General features: G+C 38.6%; 1 protein-coding gene across 1 annotated transcript in view; it reads left to right on the top strand.

Moving 5' to 3' along the window:
• Nucleotides 1-13,421, top strand: part of ctnna1 (catenin (cadherin-associated protein), alpha 1) — a 79,492-nt gene extending 66,071 nt beyond the window's left edge. Inside the window, exons 17-18 of the mRNA XM_043256799.1 lie at nucleotides 10,503-10,637; nucleotides 11,348-13,421. Coding sequence (XP_043112734.1) covers nucleotides 10,503-10,637; nucleotides 11,348-11,641 — 429 coding nt within the window. The 3' untranslated portion in view covers nucleotides 11,642-13,421. The remainder of the gene's footprint in view (nucleotides 1-10,502; nucleotides 10,638-11,347) is intronic.
• The last annotated feature ends 8,424 nt before the right edge of the window (nucleotides 13,422-21,845 follow it).

Genomic DNA, 21,845 nt, shown 5'->3' with positions numbered 1-21,845 from the left:
ACTGTCAAGGTGCAGAATAGTATAAAAAAACATAGTCTGAATTCTGCCCATCAGTGATTCAACCGCAATGTTATGAAGTGACTTTATTTATTTATTTTATTCAACAATTTTGCACCGTAGCAGCTTTTTGGAGAGCATCCGCTGGATGTACATAGCATAAGCTCTTCAGTGTCAGTCGTGACATACAGATGCAAATCGTTGAATAAAGTCATTATTTTTTTCCTTTTTCATACAAATATAGTATTGGTAACAAAATGTATTTTATTATACAATATTTTTTGTTTTTGTGTATTGTTGTATTTTAATATAACATTTCTCAGAATTTAGATTGCCATTCCATATTTATGCTTTTACAAGCACGTCTTCATTTCTCTACACTCAAAGTCTCAAAGACAGTTTTTATTCATATTTAGCACTTGGCAAAATTAATTGTGTATGCTGGGTGAGTATACGTTGGGATTGCTGTATGCATTAGCAAGTGCATTGGTTGTGGGAGGAGATGTGTCTGTCCAAGTGTGACCCCTGCTTTTAAACAGGTGTGAGCAACTTCTGACATGCAGCCCAGCCTAGTTCAGTCCTGATTGCCCCCCCCCCCTTCTTGTCCTGCCTACAAATAGAGGAATTGAGGGCAGTAGGTGAAGAAAAAGAAAAGTAGTGAGGGATGGAAAGCCCCAAGTGAGACCTGAATCTATTAAGTGTGATTTGTCTTTAATTAGCAGCATAATTACCAGGTGGCAGCTTTCTTTTTCTCTTTTATATATGTATGTTTATGCCAAACTATATTTAGACTGCTCCTCACACCTTCTTGTGCAGACGAGGCTGCCAGAGGCTAACTGCCGAAAAATGAACAAAGGGAAGCAGTTTCTTATACAGAAGGATGAATCATCAGATTCAGAAGAGCCTGCGGAGGGATGGAAAGCAAATAATCGTGGCACTCCTCCCCCTACTCTCTGTCCTCCTTGCTCTCTTTGTCATTTCAAAGCCCTGCCACAGAATACACAGCGGTGGGCTATAGCATCACTCCTGACTGCTCGTCTAGTTTGTCATGTCATGTACTTTTGTTACATCTGAGATTGCCAACAGACATTGCAACAGATCCGCCATGTGTTCATAGGCCAAAAATATCAGTGAAAGTTGAATATGCCAAAAACAGCCGCCTTTAGAAAGCTTGTACAGGTAAACAAGATGATGCAGAATGGGGGAAATAAGATTAGCAAAAAAAAAAGCAATGTTAAAAGCATGGATTGTATTGCATAACTCTTCACAAATGCATCCTAGAATCAAGCTCGACTACTTAAACCTAACTAATCAAAATGAGGATGTGACAAAACATACTCCTCTGCATCTGGAGGCCAACCAAGGATGCAAACAAGACAGCGGTACCCAAGCGGATAGCGTGGGTGTTCGGTGATGAGTACAGAGAGGCCTTTTAAAAATCAGCGGGTGGTGCGTCTTGTCTGAGAATCGGGCCTTCTGAATCCATCTCACATCTAGCTGTTGTATGTAGATGTTTTTGGATCATCGCAAAGTGCTGCCAGAAATATTCGGGCAGGTTTAATAATCAGTTTAATGGCTGTAACAGAGCTCGATTAAATTTTAAAGAAATGAGTGTAGTGCATAGATGAGGAGAATGCAGGATTTAGGTCATTGCCACACAAAGGTCTGCACTGCAGTTTATTAAGAATTTACGAGCAGATTCTGCAGGGGCAACTTGTGAGGATTTTGTGTGAGCACAGTGCTGAGCAAATAATGCAGTGTAATTGAGATTTATAATGCAAATGTGTAAGCCACCACACTGCCCATAAATATTGTGCCCTACATGCATGCACAGGAAGGCATGAAACCGGCACACATGGACATGATCGCGCAACACTAGGTTTGCATATTTTAGCGAGGCAGACCTGCGGGCGGCAGAACATATTTTATGCCAGTGATGTATACCGACATACATAGTTTTCCAATTTACATTCAATCAAGGAAGATTTATGGTGATCCATAGGCACCACCACAGGTTGTATTAATCCCAGTTCTGGCCTCTGGCTGCTTAACGGTGACAGGCCTGTAAATTTCCTTCTTTACAGTAGAAGAGCAAAAAAAAAAAAAAAAATGTGATCCCACAAACTCTCAGCTCAGCACTTCAAGGGTTGGTACCTTACATGATGCCCACCAGCCTGGTTCAGATTCCTGGTTTTGTGGCATAACGGCAGACTATTTAGCAGGGTTTGAAATGTTTGAATTGGGTAATTGAATCATCTTTAGACATGAAATATGAATCGGTATTAAGACCTTCATCCCGTTTTCTCCTTTTACTTGATTACAAATGCTACAAAGGTTTTTCTCAGTTTTTCTTTTTTAAGAAAATGTTCCTTAACTGTGCTGTTTTTAAGTATTGAGTTTCTGTGTAGCAGCTCTAAATTTACACAGTAGGATAAGCAATTGAATAAATGACGCTATTGCTTTATACATGTGAAACATTAATGTAGGTACAACATTTCCTTAAATTCCCATATTTGGAGATCATTATTTAATCAAAGCTTCCCACACTCAAGGAAATGCAAAAAAAAGGCTTGGGCAATATTTGATTGTAAGCCAAAGTACTTGGTTTGTGAATAAAATCGCTCGGTTCTCTTAAACGTTTTAGTAAGAATGGTTCTAAATCAGCTTGTTTTTCTTTTGCAAATTGGTCTGTATCTTAATTCTTTCACAAATCTTTGTTTTGTGATCTCAGAGGTCATGGAGAGCTCATTGGTTAAAAAAAATCAAATCCTGTTAAGCTGAAAGATTGGTGTGAAAAAACCGAGGGTAGTGTAGGAGAGAGAAATAAATCTATAAGTTAAAAAGTTCAAAACTCTCTTTGAGTTGTCCCAGTGAGCACTGTTGGTTCAGTTGTGTGAAAGTTGATGCAACATCAAACCACCCAGACATACAGGAAAAGTTGTCCATCACTGTGAAAACAAGAACTCTTTCAGTCTGCTAAAAAAGTCTTGGAAGTAAGTTCATCTTTCAAGCAGGACGGTGACCCAAAGGCCAAATAAATAGTTGCATGACTCAAGAACAAAAAAGCCCTACAGTGCCTTGGATGTTGTTTTGATCTCAGTCCAGTTCCATGGCACCATTTAACAGTTGTAGTGTGGAGGCGTCATCCAGCTAACCTGAACAACCTGAAGCAGATCTTTCAGTTTTTAATTTTTTTTTCTTTTTATTAACAAAATGTTAAAACAAAAAATATTCACAATTTAGTGAGCTGTATTTTTAGACATTTTCGCCATGTTTGGAATTTGTCCATAATGTTTTTTTTTTTAGTTACTTTTAGACAAATGAACTTGAGTAAAATCATATCACAGTACTGTATTTCAGTGTATTTCAGTACTATATTTCAATGCATTTGTAATTTGGTGAAATGTGAAAATCGTTTAATGGTCTCAGTATAAACTGTGTGAAATAGGTGCTTGTAAATATGCTTTGGAGCAGGCAGTCCTATTAATAACTGTTAGGGAAGTGGTTGTTTCTATTTGGCAGGCGTGTTGGCGGCTTTTGCTATGTCATGCTGTGGATATTTAATTGCCTCAGTGATGCACATATAAGGCAAATGATTCATGTTATTTCATAAGAAAACTTACATTTTTGTTAATCTGAGAATGTTTTTGTGCACTCAATCCATGAGTGAGTTTATAAGTCTTCTCTCTAATCCTAGATCAGGATTTTATTAGACCGAGATAGAATTGGCACTTGCAAATATTAGTCTTTTTCTTTGGGTAATTGGTTGGATAGGAGCAAGATCATCACTCTGTTTCAAATGCCACTTGATTGATTATCATGGTCCATGATGGCTTTATATTTGGCCGTTTAAAAAAAACAAGTGCGCCGCCAGACCATTTAAACGCAATATAAAACACATTAGCCACATGAAGGGACGTTCCTCTCTCCAAGTGCATTAGAGTTCTCTCTATTAAAGAAACTACAGATGAATCTTTTATCTTGGTAAAAAATGACTTTGATATTAACAGGTGCTTTTAAAATGAACCTTCGATTGCCTTGGGTGCTTTGCCGTTTCCAGTTTGTACATGGCATACTAATGACTGAGTGGGCTGATTTCCTTGGCCTTCTACCTTCCCTTCTGTAGAAAGACGATTTACGTAAATGTTTGTGTTTTTGAGTCTGCGCAGGATATCGGTTTTATTGCTGTTGTACCCACCACTTCCACCAGACCAGTATTTCAGCAAGGAGCTTAAAAACAATCTGGAATGAGTTCACACCTGAGATATGCTGGGAAATCAAGTTTGCGGTCCAGAAACTTTTCTTCGAAGGGTCACAGTCAGTACGTCAAATCTCCACCTGTGCTGTTCTCAAACTGTCTCCAGCAGATGTTTATAGAAGATGAAGTTTGCTTACTGCAGACGGTTTTCTTGTTTTTGAAGATTCAGTTCTTCCTTCCGATGGACCAAAGGAGTTTTGTGGCAGATGCTTTTCTGTGCCTGTTTCAATGATTCTGGAGATTTACTTAGAATTTTCTATTTGCAGCACACTTCACACCTTTTTTCCTTTTTAAGGTGGTTTTTAACCTCTGGAGCTTGGTGAAGGTTTTGTTTATAGCCAAGGTAGCCATTTAGGAGTGCTTGTGTGAAATGTGATTAGCGTGTCCCTCTTTAAATTTCCAATGCTGCCTTAATGTCTATCAGTAACAATTGGTAACTCTTTCTGTGGTTTGGGGCACCACATATGAACACCAGGTAATCATATCTATGAAAATTTATCTTGCAGAAGACCTATGGGTGGGCATAACGAATTCATCACTGCTCTAATCACCTCCATATGTCATCTGCTCTGTTTAGTAGAGAGAAAACACACACCTCATTCCGTCCCCTCTTGAGAGGAGTGCAGCGAGCAGTGTATCAATATCTCCTCGGGCTTTAGTGGGCATAACCCACAAAAGAATGCATTACCCAAGAAGCTCCATTTATAATCAGGGCTGCTCTATATTAAAATGCTGCTATGTCAGTGAATACGGGAAACTGGCATTTCTCCTCCCTGATGTGTTGAGAAAGGTCAGAACCCTGCTCATGCTGTTCTACTACCGCTGCCCATTTAGAATGGAATTCAGCAGGCCAGATGACATTTTCTATGATGCGGCCTGACCTTCCTACTCACTTTTATAGCAGGATATTTTTAACGTTGAGGTGTGAAATCCGTTATATTTTCCAACACCTGCATTCACTTCTGCTCATCAGTCCTGATAGCGGCTATACACTTGTTTATATTGTTTTTAATGGTTTTCTCAGAGTATTGTTTTGTTTTTTTTTTTTTTTTATTATTATACTATTGCAGTCTCCATGCCAGAGGACAGCATGGCATTTACACAGTAATGTACACACTTGCAGAGAGAGAGAAAGAACTTTTTTTTTTCGGCTTTGCCATTTTCATGAATATGCAGACTGAAAGTTGCTCACGTTTCAATTTCAGAACTTTTCAGTGTTTTCAGGAACACTCGTTGGATTCTACAACTTAATAATTGGAATCTATTTAGCTGAGATCCGGTACTTAGCTTAGTTTAGCATAGATTATTTAATCCAATTAGACAAGTAGAGTCGTGTTCAAAAATGATCAAAGAGTTAAAAAAAAAAATTCCTATTTAAAACTTGACTCTTCTGTAGTTATATCGTGTACTAAGACCAGCGGAAAACGAAAAGTTTTTTTGTTTTTTGGTTTTTCCCTCCACAGGCTGATATGATTAGGAACTATACTCATTTTGGTGTAATAAAGAAGGTAGTTTGCTGCTGTACCATGGCTGCAGCAGTCGCTGTGACATCATGCAGTGCCTTTAAAAATTGGTCCCCAGCTTGCAAGACACGCTCCCTGTGCAAGCAAGTGGGTCTGGCTGTTTTCAGGACCTGCTGTAGCCATGGCATGGCAAAACTTCCTTGATTTTGATACACAGCTACTCCGGGCTTAGTACAAGATATAAGTACAAAAGTGTTGTTTTAAAAAGGAAAAATATCAAAACTCTTTGGTAATTTTTGAACGCAATGAAACTGGTCTAATTGGATTTAATGATCTATGCCAGGGGTCAGCAAGTAAGTTTGGCATAAGGCCAAAAAAAAACTTCGCCAATAGATCCAGAACATAGTAAACGGATAAATTAATTGATTGGAAAAATGAAACTGGAATTGTGACAGACTGTTACAGTGTCTTTTGTAACTGAAGGTTAGCTACGTGTTATTTTGAGTAACTTTTGCTGTCATGACAGATCTATTTTAGAACCAGCTGGTATCAAAGTAATCTGCAGGCACGGTTTGCAGGCCAGATATTATTGCTGACGTACCAGTTATGTCCTGTTTTTTTTTCCTGTTGCTGACCACTGATCTATGCTAAGCTATGCTCAAAGTGCTATCGCTGTAGTGTGCTTCAGTTTATCTAGGTCAGTTCATTAGTATTAGTTCATCTCTTTTTCTGATGCATGTAATAGAAACATAATGGTGACGCCTTTTCTAACACCTTGTGTAACTAAGGTGTTAAAGTGCCTCTTAACACTCCATTTGATAAACTCATTGTCGTATTAGAAAAGCAGTGCACTTTAAAGACAGCTCATTACTTTTCAACACCACATGCATTATTAGCTGGCATTAATAAAAAAAAAAAAGTTAATAATTCTTGGAGACCAAAAGAGACCAAACGTGCTCTGATAACTAATACATTTTATAAAAATCATAATTTGCAAGAAACTCCTGCTGCACAGAATCCGAAGTCTGCAACCAGGCAAGGTAATATCCCATAAGTGCTTGCATGGACATTACTTAAGGGGTTGAAGCGGGGATGAAGTTGAATGTAAGGTTATGCTACAGTATGTACTCTAGGTTTATGTGAGTTTCCTTTTTAAAAAAAAAAAAAAAAAAAAAAAAAAAAAAGAACACACTTTTCAGAAGTTGCTTATTTTTAATGGAGTGATGGGTAAATGCAGAATAAGCTCTTGGTCTGGCCTGATAAGGGACTTACTGGACACTGCACTATTCCAAAAAAAAAAAAAAAAAAATGCTGTTTTAGCGTATCCCTTCACCGCAAAGTACCCCAAAATCAACCGCATCGGCAGAACCCCATGTGATCTCTATGCCTCCCTTGCAGGTGGAGGAAGAAAATGTTTGGGGAAAGCAGGGAGGACTTTTGTTTGACGTGCATCATGTATTCACATGCGTCTAGGTCAAGGCAGGCTGCATTTCCTGTTCAACTTGGATGAATTCAGCAGCTGAGCATGCACAAGTGATGCTTTCAAAGGGCCAATTCGAGCTGTCTCAAACAGGAGTCGAGCCTCTAATTGGTATGCTTAGCAGGTTTCATTTTAGCAGGGCTCTGTTCTGATTCACCACCGCTGTCCTCTCCCCCTCTCTCACCCTCTCACTTTCTCCGCCTCGTTCTGCTGTTTGTCTGACTTCCTCTGCAGTAAGCTCTCCAGCTCTAAGGAAGAAAAGCAGCTCGGTGATTGATAAAAATTTGGGGCTTTATTAATGACTGCTGGAATAATGGGTGGAATAGTAAAGCAGATGAGAGGCGGACGCTCTGGCTTTCTGTGCTCAAATAAGGACACTCCTGTGCCCCTGCTGGCTCTTTATGATGAGAGAGAGAGAGAGAGAGAGAGAGAGGAGAAGTTCTGCGCAGACATGGCCAGACATCCTGACTTCCCGCTGGGGAGTGATGATGTGCCCAGCTGGATAATCTTTACTACAAATCCCAGAATGCTTTGAGCCAGCTGGAGTGGAAACAGTGAACGCCAAAGCAGTCAGAGCTACACCACTGAATATTCCAGCAGTGCTGCCGGGGCTCACAGCATAGCCAGACTTGTTGCTGGATCAACACGCCAGATGTAGGGGTGAGAAACCCTTACAGGCAAGAAAATTCTTGCTTTGTGTTGCTGTGAATGTAATCCTCTCCTCCAACTCTTGGCACAAATACTTTTACACTGTCCTGCAGTCATAGAGTCAGCAAATACTGAAATACTGTAGGGAAAGCAGACGCAGAGCAGACTTTTCCTTGGGCCAAAAAAGTGCCTATTTATAGCATGTTATAGCACGCATTTATTCATATTTATTAATATAACCGATTATGCACGCAATTTGGAAACCATTTTACATTGTTACTTTTTCGTGGTAGCATGCAAATCTCACATTTTACCTTTTAGCGAGCAAAACTTCAGGGAAAGGCAGCTAATTCTCACGCTGTCTTGAACGACGAGCAGCCTGTTGCCCTCTTCATCACTCCCTTCCTGTTTCTCACCAGTTCTTTCTTGGTATCCCACTTTCTTTTCGCCCACTTGTCTCTCTTCTCCCTTTGTCTCCCTGTCGCTCTGTCTTGTTTCTAACAGCCTGTGCCTGTCTATCTGCCCTTCTCTCTCAGTGGGGTCTATAGACAGAATGATGATTATTAAAGTATGGTGAAGATGGCCTGACTCAGACTGTGTTCCTCTGTATCTCCAGTTCAATCTCCCACAGGCACATCTCTGCAAGTTTGGCTTTGTATTCCACTCTTGTGTTTTGAGTTGCCGGCCTCAAACATTAAAATGAACGGATACAGAGAGCTCATTTAGCAAAATGCTCACAGAGCTTTTTGAAATATACTTGCTTGAATATGGTTGCCTTTTGTACATAAAATCGGAAAGAACAGTCTTTTTAATTGAGGTATTTTAAAGCCTTTTTAGATTATTGTAATCTGTATTTATTATGAAGACACAGAAGACCATCGTTCATACAGGCATAATTTTGTCACAAACTTCATTTTCTAGGGTTTTTTTTGGTCCCATTTTTATACATTATGGCTAACTAAGCACTATTTTAACTTGGCTGAATACTGATGTCTTAAATTGCGTGCACCAGAATTTTACATAAAATCGTAATTGGAGCATTTTGCGTAGCAGAATTATGCATATGACATCTGTGAGTTTCTTTCCAGCCCTAAGCAGCTCAAGTATGCAGTCTGCAGTCTAGCTGTTGTTTAAAATAATGGAAATTTGATTTGACATTTTCCCAAATGCTTTATGGCATTTGGGGCAGAGTTATTGAGATAAAGGCACTGTTGGGAAGCTGGCTTGGTGTAATTATGTGCAGGCACCCTCAAGTCCTGCTTGTTCAGAGCATTTCAATGCAGAGATGTGGGGCCAGACTCTTTGAACATTATAACTGTGAAGAAACTATTGTTACCTTGGAGACTGGCGAAACATCGTGAGGTATTGATATTGGATGGCCAAACTATGGGGAAAAATATGTACTGTGCTTTTTACTTCACCAACGACTGGTAAATGGAGCTAGTGATGTGCTGGTTGGCAGCAGTGCAGGCTTTTTATTTTGAACGTATAGGAACGTAGCAGGACTGTTGACTAGTCAGCTAATTGATTAGTGAGCACAACTAATTCCTTTTTTTTATTCCTTGTTACAGCCGAGGTGCTTTGAAGGGAATGAAAGATGCAAATTCAACATCTTTAGCATGCTGACAGTGTGCATTGTGCTTTTGCATGCTAAAAAGTTTTACAGTAACTGTCAAGACGCTAGATCCCAAGAAGTTGTCTTCAGATTTACCCACTTCCACTGCATCCATCAAATAAGCACTTAAACAAAAAGTTTATAGAATATTGGTGGTTTTTGCACCATGAAATACAGTGGCTTAATTATATAGGGGGCCATTAACAACTCTGTCTTGGTTTTCTGGCATCAAATTTTCACCCTGAATACATATCTCTGCAAATACCTAAATTAGTAAATGTCACAGTTGAGAATTGGTAATAAGCTAGCTGTTGGCACGAGATCAACTGTTGGGTGAGAAATTTGTATTCCTTCAGAGCAAGCACATAGAATTTTTTTAATATAATATATATATATATATATATATATATATATATATATATATATATATATATATATATATATATATAGATGCACAAGGGTTTTGTTTTTCTTCTGGTAAAATGATAAGGACAGTTTGGCTGTGAGCCCTTGGTGGGCCTGATCACCTGCCACGATGGGGAACCGAATGAATTTGACTAGCACATGCAGCTGGACAGGTGACTGTGGAGCGCTGGGCTGTCTGCAGGCAACAGTCAAAGATCCTCAAAACAACCAGCGTGTTGAACGTGCTTTTCACTTTAGATATCAGTCGAAGTATTTCTGTACAGATGCTTGTCTGACTCACCATCCGTCTCGATGTGTTTGCTTGTCAGGTTTATTAAATGGTGCATCTGTATCATTAGGCCCACACAGAGTCTACGCCTCAAAGCGCCACGAATGAATCTGAACGCCCATCCTTCACACGTTTCTACACGTCCCTGCCTCTCGCCTGTCCGTTTTTGGAATATTCTGGCTAATTTAGTGTTTTTAGCTGCCAGTAATTCTTATAGTAGCACTTTCTGCTCCATTTGCATAATTTTAACATACTTAAATGTTACTAAGATTTTCCCCCTAAATCGGTCTGAATAAATAATTGTTTTACGATCTCTGTGTGTCTCTCTCTTCTCTTCTCTTTTGTAGTGTCCAGATTCAGTGTGCAAGCAGGATCTGTTGGTCTATCTGCAGCGTATCGCTCTGTACTGTCACCAGCTCAATATCTGCAGTAAAGTCAAAGCCGAGGTGCAGAATCTGGGCGGAGAGCTCGTGGTGTCTGGGGTAAGTCCTCATTTACAGAGAGGGAGAAAAGGACAGACAGACTTGTGCCTCTGTGGCGAAAAACCTAATTATCTGAAGCAAAATAAAATTACTGTTATTTTCGCCCATCCGTACCTCTATGACAAGAACAACTCATGCTGCTAAGCTCATTTATTTCCTGTTTTTGTTTTAAAGCTCAGTAGTACTTCCAGCTTGCCTATTCCCAGCCTTTATTTTAAACAAAGTTACTGTTTGTTTCATTTTAAGTTTGTTAACCTTAATTACGCTGTTGCATCTATAGAGGTTTGCGTTTGTATTTAGTCTTTGATTTTATTTGTATTGTTGTATAATCTTTGCCCTGTAAAAGCAAATGTTTTTGAAGTGTTTTACTTGCAGAGATGTCCTGGAATTTAAAAAATATATATTTTATTAAATATAAATTATAAAGATGCAAATATTTAAGCACTTGTGTATAGTAGAATATACTTGTGACTAGAAAATTGTAATATATTTACTGGTTGATTTTATAATCAATTAAATCAATTTTTTCAGGAGATTTAAGTGACTGACTGACATACAAGCTGAAATCTGTCACTTCCATCTAATTCTATAATACAGAAATCCCCATCCGATAATCATAAATGGCTAAAAGTGTTATGGAAATGCTAATTCATTCTTTACAAAACTTGTGGGTACTTCTCTGAAGGTCTTTTTAATTTCCTCTCAATTAGCAGGTGGATAGTGCTATGTCTCTGATTCAGGCCGCTAAGAATCTGATGAATTCTGTGGTGTCCACCGTGAAGGCCTCCTACGTGGCCTCCACCAAGTACCAGAAGTCTCAAGGAATGCAAAACCTCAACATGCCCGCTGTCTCCTGGAGAATGAAAGCTCCCGAGAAAAAGCCACTGGTCAAACGCGAGAAGCAAGATGACGGTCAGACCAACAAAGTGAAGCGGTCCTCTCAAAAGAAGCACATCAACCCTGTGCAGGCCCTGAGCGAGTTCAAAGCAATGGATAGTATTTAAGCGGGCTTTACCGCATTTCAGTAGATTATGCTTCAGAAGTAGATTGAGCCTTCAAATCAGTCAGATTTAGCAAGTACACATTTAAACGCATTCCTGTACCTTAGTCACCAATATGCCTTTTTTCCATAAGCAGTGGCTGAGTGCTCTAAGGTCTATATAGCAAAAGTTATATTTTTTACACACGAATGCATTAATCTGCTCAATCTTTACACAAGATTTCTTTCTGAAGACAGGTTGGGGCATACATTAAATTTCGGGCATTCCCTCACAGTTTATATGTACGTTTCCCTCTTTTCTAGATGACTATTTTTAAAAACATTTAAGTGTATTTTACAAGAAGACTTTTATATTTCTCACACGAAGGGCTTTGATTTTGCCCACTACTGTCATTTTTTTTTTTTTTTTGTTGTCGTTTTTCCTTCCATTCTTCATGCCTATGCAAACTCACTGTAACACTTGCAATACTTGTTTTGGTATGAAACTATAAAAGAAAAACAGGCTTTGATTTAGTGTCAGTCTCAAGACCAAAGTCTTTGTATTTTGCTGTGCCTAATAAACTTTTTGATAACTCTTTGTTTTATCCTTTGATTAGCTGTAAAATAGACTACGTTTGGAGATTTAATGCTTTATATCTTTAAGAGATCATGCAGCATGGAAAATAGTGAACTGATGTGAAACTCGAGAAACAAAGCCAAACTAGTTGCTTGTCATAGTCGTTAGAGTTGCCTAAAAAGAGAACAATCTCAATAATGCCCTCGGTAATCTCAAGGAGCAGCGGGGCAAAGCTAAATGCGAATGAGAGGCTGAGAGCTAGCAAGTTCAATCTTCAGCTCTGTATTTAAATTCACAAGACTGGCCTTAGGCCTCTCTTCTTCTCCTACTCCTTCCCAGCCCCCCTCCATGACTCAGACACTGATTAACTGAATCAACACTCCTCTTATTCGGAGGAGTGCAGAACTCTTGGGCTAAACGGGTGTGCACGGACTGGGCCAGATGAAGGACCACCAACGATAAATGGGATCGGGAACCCCTGAACGCCCCAAAGGAGCTTCCAAATCACAGTGATCGATATTCTTCATAAGGGCTTGTTAGTTAATGAGTTCATCATTATCGGCCGATCTGCTGAATATATCTTTAGGTAGGAAAACATCTCTCTGTGCTGCTGCATTCTTGTTAATTAGGTTTCGCTCGCGATTAGATTGATTGTGAAAGTGCAGGATGATGCTCGATTTATTGCTAAAAGCGAATGACCTCAAACGGAGTTGCTCAAAGATTTGAATGGTCAACAGGGAAAAAGCTTTTCACATTAGTCAGAGCAGTGGGTGGTAAAGTGTTGCTTCTCGAGCGGCGTTCTAGCCATGCATACACATTTCTATTACGCATGCAATTGTGATGACTTCTTTGAGGTAGCCTTACGACACTTCCAGTCTGATCCCGGCGGAAGAGCATTTACTTGTTTTTGCATTTTATAAACAACGGTGTGTTGGATCACCGGAGGTTACGTGACAGATGGCTTGAGGGATGTTTTTGATTCGCTTTGCGTGTTTATTTCAACTTAATTGCATGTCAGAGGTTCCTGTGGATTTAGTTTTGGTTTGGGATTTGTTTTCTTTTTTTTTTTCCCCTGTTTTTCATTTCTGGAAATGACTGTAGTGAATAGTAGTTTGCTACAGGAGTGTTATTTTTATGATGTTATGTAAAGCTTTGGGAGTTCACTGCTGGTTGCTGTTTTACACATTTGCATTCTTGGTTGAAATAAAAAAAAAAAGTATAATGAAAACGCCTACACTCATTGTCATTTGTTACCAAATAGGAATTTGTTGTGGAGGTGTGAGAAAAAGCGAGGTCAGTTTGACATCAAGAGGGAATACACCAAATTGGATTTCCAAAAGCACAAAAGAACCCTCCTCTCTGAAAGTTATATCGGTCAACATAAGATTGTCAAAATGCGTGACCGCACATAAAAATGAACATTTTGGTTACATGAGCCGTAATTCCTTTTCTACACAGCATGTTTTATGAGCATTAATATATTAACTCTATAAAGATTAACACTATTGAGCTACTATCACAAATTACATTTTTAATGTGTATTGAATTTATTAATATTCAATACACCCCAGATTATACCAAAATGCCTTTTGCTTACTGAAAAAACTAAAAAAGCATGTAGGTTTTTATGTTGGTACTTAGAAAGTAGATGAACAAATACAATGCAGGCTTTTATGGGGTTAATGCATAACATTTGGACTTTACAGTAAGATTCAAACGCTTGAATGCATTATGTATCATAAACTAACAAAAACAAGACCGCATTTATGAATCTATCTAGGCTAATGTACTCTAACGTTGCAAGTTAATGAACTGTTTGCGCATGGAACATAAAATACTGATGAGCAATAGCGTTTATAAAATTTTTAACCTAGATTAATGCTGAAAAAAAAGTCTTGTTTATTGTTAGTGATATCTTATGCATTCATTAATGAGCTAAAGTGTTGCTTTAAACAAAGCTGCTTTGAAATGATTTGCAAGTTGAGTCCATCGCTTCTAAAACGTAAAAAAAAATTTTAAGTATAAATGCCGCCGTCTGTGGATTTGCCGCATTCTGAAATTGCACAGATCTAGCGTGTACGTGTCTTTAGGCAAACCGATTCCCTTCTGCAAAATGCCCAAGTAGGCTTGCAGCTATAATGTGGTGAAACGGCTTCATATTTCTAATATAACTGGAGCCTACGCTTTTACAGTATGTTACATTTTGATTAATGGCATCTGTTATCACACCTGAAGGTGGTCTATATCGAAAGCCTCTAGGGATTTTTTTTTTTTTTTTTTTTTAAGTACGCCCATTTGCATTCTCTTTCCATTGTTTAAAATATGCTGTCAGCCATCCAGCTAGTCACAGGTTATCAAACGCTTCCCAAATAAACGTCTGAAGAATATTTCATCATAATTGACATGACTCCGAGACCCGCGAGTGAGAAATACTTCTTTTCTCAGAGCGATTATTCAAATCAAACTTCTCCCTGTTTGTCGAACGCCGCAGAGCGTTGCCATGCACCATATCTTACATGGAATCTGTTATGCCACATACATGTTCAAGATTGTTATCCGCTTTGCATTCGCACAGCTCATCCATAAAGGCCGGTTTCTGATATTTCGTTCCAGTGAGGAAAAGTATTGAGTGTCAAACTCTTCTCAGCCACGTAATGCACCTTTTCCTCAACACCGAGATTTTCAGATACGGAGTGATGTCCTCTCGCCCCCCGTTTCTCTCTCGCATTACTCATACTGTCTGTGGTTGACCTTTCCCTCCAGACATTACAGTTCTCCAAATAGGAAATGTACTACAGTGAGGGAGGCGGAGTGGACAAGCTCTGTACAAGTTCACCACTGAGACAAAGTGCTTTTACACAAGGTCTCGCTGCTAAAGCTTCGAGTTGAAGACGATCTCGTTCTGTGCCAATTTGAAGACGTCTGTTAGGGAAAGCTCAACTGTGTGAATTAATCACGAGTGGGATTGTATAATTTGTTGTCTGTCGCAAGATGTAACTGCTAATTGCTTGAGAAGCACAAAATAAACTTAAGGAAGTTGATTTCCGATGTTCCATTGTTCGGTTTTCTCACGGGTTCTTAACACCTTCCTCTTCTCTCCACATTTTAACAGCCCACATGCTCGCATTCTGTCAGGCTTCAGCTGTCAGCTTTTATTTGGAGCATTTGATTGGAGATTCATTGTAATTGCTGCACCTGTCAGAGATGTGCCGTGGGTTTGACCTGAACTCCTGATTTCCCTCCAGTCCTTCAAACAATGGGCACCCTCAAATGTCTCCTCCTGTTGTCGGAAGGTCATCTGTGTGTTTTAATGCATGCTGTTTGATGCCGAACAACTTCTCCAGTTTTAACAGGGGTGCATCATTTGGAAATCTAGCTAAGGTCAACTTTACCTGCTGCTGTTTTTTTGACAAGCTAGTTTTTAGGGGGTTTTTTTGGCATAAGAGCTCATTTTTAACTCTCTTTGGACTGCTTTTCTTGGACAATGCCAAACTCTCAAACAACAACAACAACAACGAAAAATATTTTGGGGCAAATTTCAGTTTTACACTTGACATGCAACAGTATCACCTTGCCTCAAATTCCTCTATTTTTTTTTTCTCTCCCAGGATCCGTCAGCCAACCCGATCGCATCTGAAATTGGCATGACATGATTGGTTGAAATGTGATCAATCAAACAACGTGTTTTTTGACAGTTCAATCAATTGCGAAAGTATTCTCACGGTTTCCTGTTATGCTACAACAAATGGTTCCGAGGCTTGACGCGTATGAAAAGAAATGTCTTGGAGGTATTACCCTTCAGCCGGCCGTGAGAAGACAGGCAGCAAATTTAAATCCAGTCGCTCACACCTGAATCTCTGGGCATTAAATTGACTTAAATAGACGGCTGAGAGATTTTGTTGGATAGTTGCGCTTGGTAACATCCATCTCCTAAACAACAATACTGTCTTTCACACTATACAGAAAGACTCTCCTTTTGAACACTGGACAAAGGTAAGATGACTTGCACAATGTAACCTAAAAATGGTTTCTTCAGTAGCAGACAAGAGAGGAACATTCATTTTAATGCTATTATAATTAACTTCAAAGCTGTCCATTGCATTTCTGAAGTCAAATGATAATTTTGTGCAAAGACTTGTGAGACTTACAGTCTCCTCCAGAGTGTTTGAGAACCGCAGTGATTGAGTGACGTAGTGAGGAGTTGAACTTGGATGAATTCAGCTCATAAATAATCCAGACCAGACTTGTGAATGGAATCGACTAATTCTTGGAAAAGGCCAGCCCTAAACTAACAATTCATTCACAAATTGGAGGCTGCTACTTCAGTTCTTTATTTATTTTAAATCATACTTAACAGGCCAGTTCCTCATTCACAACTGTGTTGACCGCAGTGATTGAATGATCATGAGTCCAATTCGTCAACTGATGTTCACATACTCAAATTAGATTCTGTCACTTGTCACTGTTTTCAAGATTTTCCACTGGAATCGGTCAAGATTATTCAGTGAATAATCACCATAAACAGTATTTTCTGTTCTTTACCCAACGCTTCAGTATTTACTTGAAGCGTAGAATGTAGAACACTAATAATTTGGACTATTTATGTCTTTCTTTTTAATAGTTTTGAAGCTTAACAGACCCAGTCTTCATTAAACTGTCACTGAAGTGTAAACGGTGACCAGGATATGCACGTTCAGCAGGAATGACGTAAGAGTACAAAATGACAATTTTCATTTAACTTCCACTTGTTGGAGATTCCTGTTTCTGAAACATTAGGTTTAACTGGGGTTATGCCAAAGGTTGCGCTGAGTCAGACCCATTTGCTTAAGCATCAACACATTTTTTTTTGTGAAGAGCTTTTCTTCCTGTTCGTGCTCATATTCCTGTAACACGAACGCTGGGAGCAGTGTGGCATTAAATTAAGGGAGTCAGCATCCATAGCATTAGCAATCAAAATGTTCTTACTGATACACTTCAGGGAAAAACAAACATTTTGCCGTGTCTAAGCAAGCTGAGCCTGTGTTTGTGTTGGTTTTTATATCCAATCCCTTTCCCTAATATTGATTTTGCTGAAAAACACTGTGTAATCTATACTATATCAGATGTACCTTTAAACTAACAGCCTAGCTCTTTCCTGCTGGAGCGACCGGTGAGAAACGGTCTCTCCGGTCAATTTTTTAACTGTGTTTTAAGGGGGTGTTTCTTAATGATCAAACTTAAGATTTCCACCTGGAGGATGATGAAATGAGTTCTTAAAGAGAAATTAAATCTCTTAAACCTACATTTAAAGAGTCTTGTCAAGAGATCAGTTTTTCGATTTGGACCGGCAAGAAACCACTCTGAAAACCTTAGCAAACTCTGCTGCAATTTAACGTCTCAACCAATGTTCCCTTTTAACTGCACAGAGGAAAAATATTCCAAACACAAGTCAGGCTCAGAAATTTGACTCAGGATTTCTTTAGTCAGAGCTACAGGATGGGCAACGTTTCAACTGGAGTCCATCTGCATGTCCATTGATTTTCAGTGTGGAACGGAAGCTGTGAGCAATCTTGTGCGGATATACACAGTGCAGATTCATTCACGTAGTATTCACGAAGACAACATCCTGTGGAACAAAACAATTCATCTTGTTTTTCAATATCCTCGTTCTACAGAATTGATTCAAAGTCAATGTCTTGGAAATAGTAAAAAAAATTGTATTCATGCAAATCGTATAATAATCCAGGGTACATATTTAGTAATTGTGCTGCAGTTAGCTTTTCATATTATATGTTCAGAAAGTTTTGGCATATTAGTCCCTTCCCTAAATTTGCACAAAAAACACCGTAATAATAATTTAATAAGAAGGGTTATGTTGACCTATTAATAAATTGCTTACATTTACATTGTAAATATATTTTACTGTATTTTTTTTTTTTTTGGAGCGAAATAGAAAACATTATTTTTTTTACATATTTCAAGTAATTCACGTGAATCTAAATGATCTTTTGTAAAGGGCAAAGAAGTTGATCATACCGATTTGAAAGTTTAGGATTCGTTAGTTTCAATGTATATCGAACCTAAAACCATATCAAACCATAGCGTCTCAGTTGATTATTCAGCATGCTTAATTTTCCACTAAACTTCGCTAGGGACAGTAATAATTTGGTAGTAACCACATGACAGTTTTATCAGATAACAGCACACACACACAAAAACTCCACCAAATGTTTTGGTAGTGACTGACAATCTCAGATACATTTAAACCTAGCCTGAAGAAGCTAATCGGCACATGCTTAGCTAGCGCAGTTCTGAACAGTTGTAAACATATAAAAACTAAATAACTCCCCCAAACAGTGTGCTTAATTGCATAAAGAGGTGTTTCCTCAAAATCAGTCAAAACGGCTACCTCCACTGTCTGACTGCTCGTTGATGTTTCATAGCAGGTGGGAGGAGAGACCTGATCTTTGGGAGTTCATGTTAATTTATGTGAAGCCCTTCAAGAGAAGAAGGGTCATCATTTACCCGTGTACCTGAATATTGTGCTTCCCGCGTCAGGTTTATAGTGACATGGCAATCAGCGTGATTTTAATAGATTCGTTCCTTTTGTCTTAGATTTTATAATGTGTTTGTCATTTAAAATTGAGGCAGGTTTTGAAATCATTTGTGGGAAGATGACACTTTTGGGAGCAGATTATGCACATGCATAATATTTGCATTTTCTAAAGGAAATATAAATGGTGAAAGGCAGCAAAAGAACACCGTTAGAGCTCAGAAAAAGAGGGACAGAATAGTAGTCATTTGCAAAATACGTGAACACAGATATTTGTATTAAAATACTATATATAAAAAATATACATTTGCATAATATATCTGTGCATACTGAGTATATTTATTGTGTGCGTAATATAGCTTATACAGTTTTATTTCTTTCTCTTCTCTCTCTCTTTCAAATCATTTCGATTTTGAAAATTTGTTGTGAGAGATGAGATGAGATGAATTGTTAAGAGTTAAGCACCGACCTCATGATTTGAATGAATTCTATAATGTTTTCAGGTAACAAGCGCTCATTACAGTTTAGATAAAATATATAATATGAATGCATTAAGAAACCGTTTCACTGCCAAAATGCATTTGCAACAATACTTAATGAACTAGGATATATAAAAAGGTATGCTTAGGAGTGCAAAATTCTGGTGATGGCCTTACTCACTCAAGTGATCTCTCTGCAAACACTTTTTAGTGTTTATGTGAAATGGGTGCGCAGTCACGCTGGACTGTGATTTTGCTTTATACGAATTTCCTATTCCTGCAGAAATGTGGATGTTGTGGGGGTTTTTATGAGAAGATAAATACAAATGTTTGCTAAGTCTCTCGTGTTATTCTTTGTGGACATAAGAGGACATTTTAAAAGCAGCCCACATCTGACTCACGCACGCTATCTTCATGGACGGTGAAGCAGTTCTAACACTCCAGCGAGCAATATTTTTCATGCTTGTTTTGTGAATGCGTCTCTATAACACACACACACACACACACACACACACACACACACACTTCCTGACAGAAAGGTTTTAAAAACTCCACTGGGTAAAGTTTTTTGGAAAAAAAGAAAATTATATATATAGTATGTATATATATATATATATATATATATATATATATATATATATATATATATATATACACACACACACACACACACACACACACACACAAGATATGTACTTTTTGTTTATTTTCCATGAAATAATCTCATCTGAAGGTCATGATAAGATTCTTTGAAATGGAATTGGTGGTGAATTGTTGCTAAAGGCTAAAGGGATGAATTTGTTTTTAAGCTCTTATGGGGAAAAAGCCCATAAAAGCCTAAGTCATAATGAAATCACGAGTGAGGCTTAGACATATATTACTATTATTTCTCAAATCTGACGGCTCCTAGCTGTCACTGCACAGCCGCTGCCACTGCGTTTGTCTTTGCATGTGGCCCCGTATGTGCTCTCTTGTCCGAGTCGATTTGTGTGATGTAATTACAGTTAAAATGCTTTGAGCTGACTCTTTAATTGCTTCTCTGGAGTGATTGGTGGTGATCGAGTTCTTCATCGCGGCACGCTGGTGTCTTCATTCAAGGCTTTGTGATTATTTGTGGCAGTGCTTGGGGTCTGAATCATGAAAACAGATGTGTTTCATAAGCTATATATAGGGCCGTCAGAACGAATGCTCGCGTCTGCTTGATTACAGTTGCGCAATATACATATCTCATCACTCTGTCTGTTGTTCAAGTGCACTTAAATGTGTTTAAAGTGAATATAGATCTCCAAAAGCCTTTTGACCGGCTGCAAATAAACATGCACGTCTGCTCCATACACTGTTGTGAAATATGTCATGCTGCCTGTCAGATGACCTCACGCATACTGTAGGTTTGCTTGCTCTCTTTTTAAATGGCTGTCATGGCTAGATGGATTCAAGTGTGATTTATATTTTTTTTTTCCAAGGCGTTAGTCACCATCATATTTACAGATCTGGACCACCCACTGAGTTCTTTTAATCGCTTTCCATTAAATTATGTCCTCGAAAGTGGTCTCGCTGAAAATGCGCTGCTAAATGGTGATTCGCAAAATGGTAGTATGTCATGGATTCATTGAATACTGTTTAGCTAAATTTGGGGTAAAAGTACTGCTTTTGTTTGACAGGGATGCATTAAATGGATCGAAAGTGACATTAAAACATTTCTAATGTTGAAGTTGAGCACCAAAAGTAATTTATAATAATTCAGCACGAAATCAGTTTTGCCATCACAGTAATATAATATTTTCAGTTGTAAGTAAATCTATCTATCTATCTATCTATCTATCTATCTATCTATCTATCTATCTATCTATCTATCTATCTATCTATCTATCTATCTATCTATCTATCTATCCATCCATCCATCCATCCATCCATCCATCCATCCATCCATCCATCCATCTGTCTATATATCAATCTGTCTGTCTATCTGTCTATCTGTCTCTCTCTCTCAGTGATATTTAGCTCAGTACCACTCCCAGTCTTTTCGGCCTGGCTGCTGTGACCCCTGTACACCAGCGTAACACTAATGGCTACCAATGAATTTCCTGAACGAAGACCTGAGACAGAGGGTCTAATTTGTATCTATTTCAACACATTCTTCCTTTCCCACATTTCTACTGCTAAATTACTTAGTGTTTTCCTGATTTCACAATTTGATCACGCTGGCAGCCGGGAGATTAATCGAACAGCCAGACGACTTTTCTGTGGACGTGCCACTCAAGGAATGTGCCCTGCATGCGTCTGTCTGTGTTAGCTGTCTGTAAAGACCATGTGACCTGCTTCCTCGCCCCTCTTTAATTTCCAGCCGAATTGAATCAGGGGAGATCTGTCAGCGTGTTTGTGATCGATCTTTCGGCCGCCTGTCGGTGGACAGAAATTAAGAGCAGATTCACTGTAATTGTACACGAAAACAGAATCAAAGTAAATGTATTATTTTACACTTACGCTTGGATAACTCGCACTCTCCACAAGGACCGGAAATATCATGATTTTCATGTTCCTTGCTCAGCTTTCAGAATATATTAGCGTTAATATATACAGAGCAATATTAGGATTCAAAACGTTGAAGTTTATTAGCATTCCTTCAAGAGGCTGAAATATG

Source organism: Puntigrus tetrazona, chromosome 14 (genome assembly GCF_018831695.1).
Source record: "Puntigrus tetrazona isolate hp1 chromosome 14, ASM1883169v1, whole genome shotgun sequence".
NCBI lineage: Eukaryota > Metazoa > Chordata > Actinopteri > Cypriniformes > Cyprinidae > Puntigrus > Puntigrus tetrazona.
This window is presented reverse-complemented; position numbering and strand designations above follow the sequence as displayed.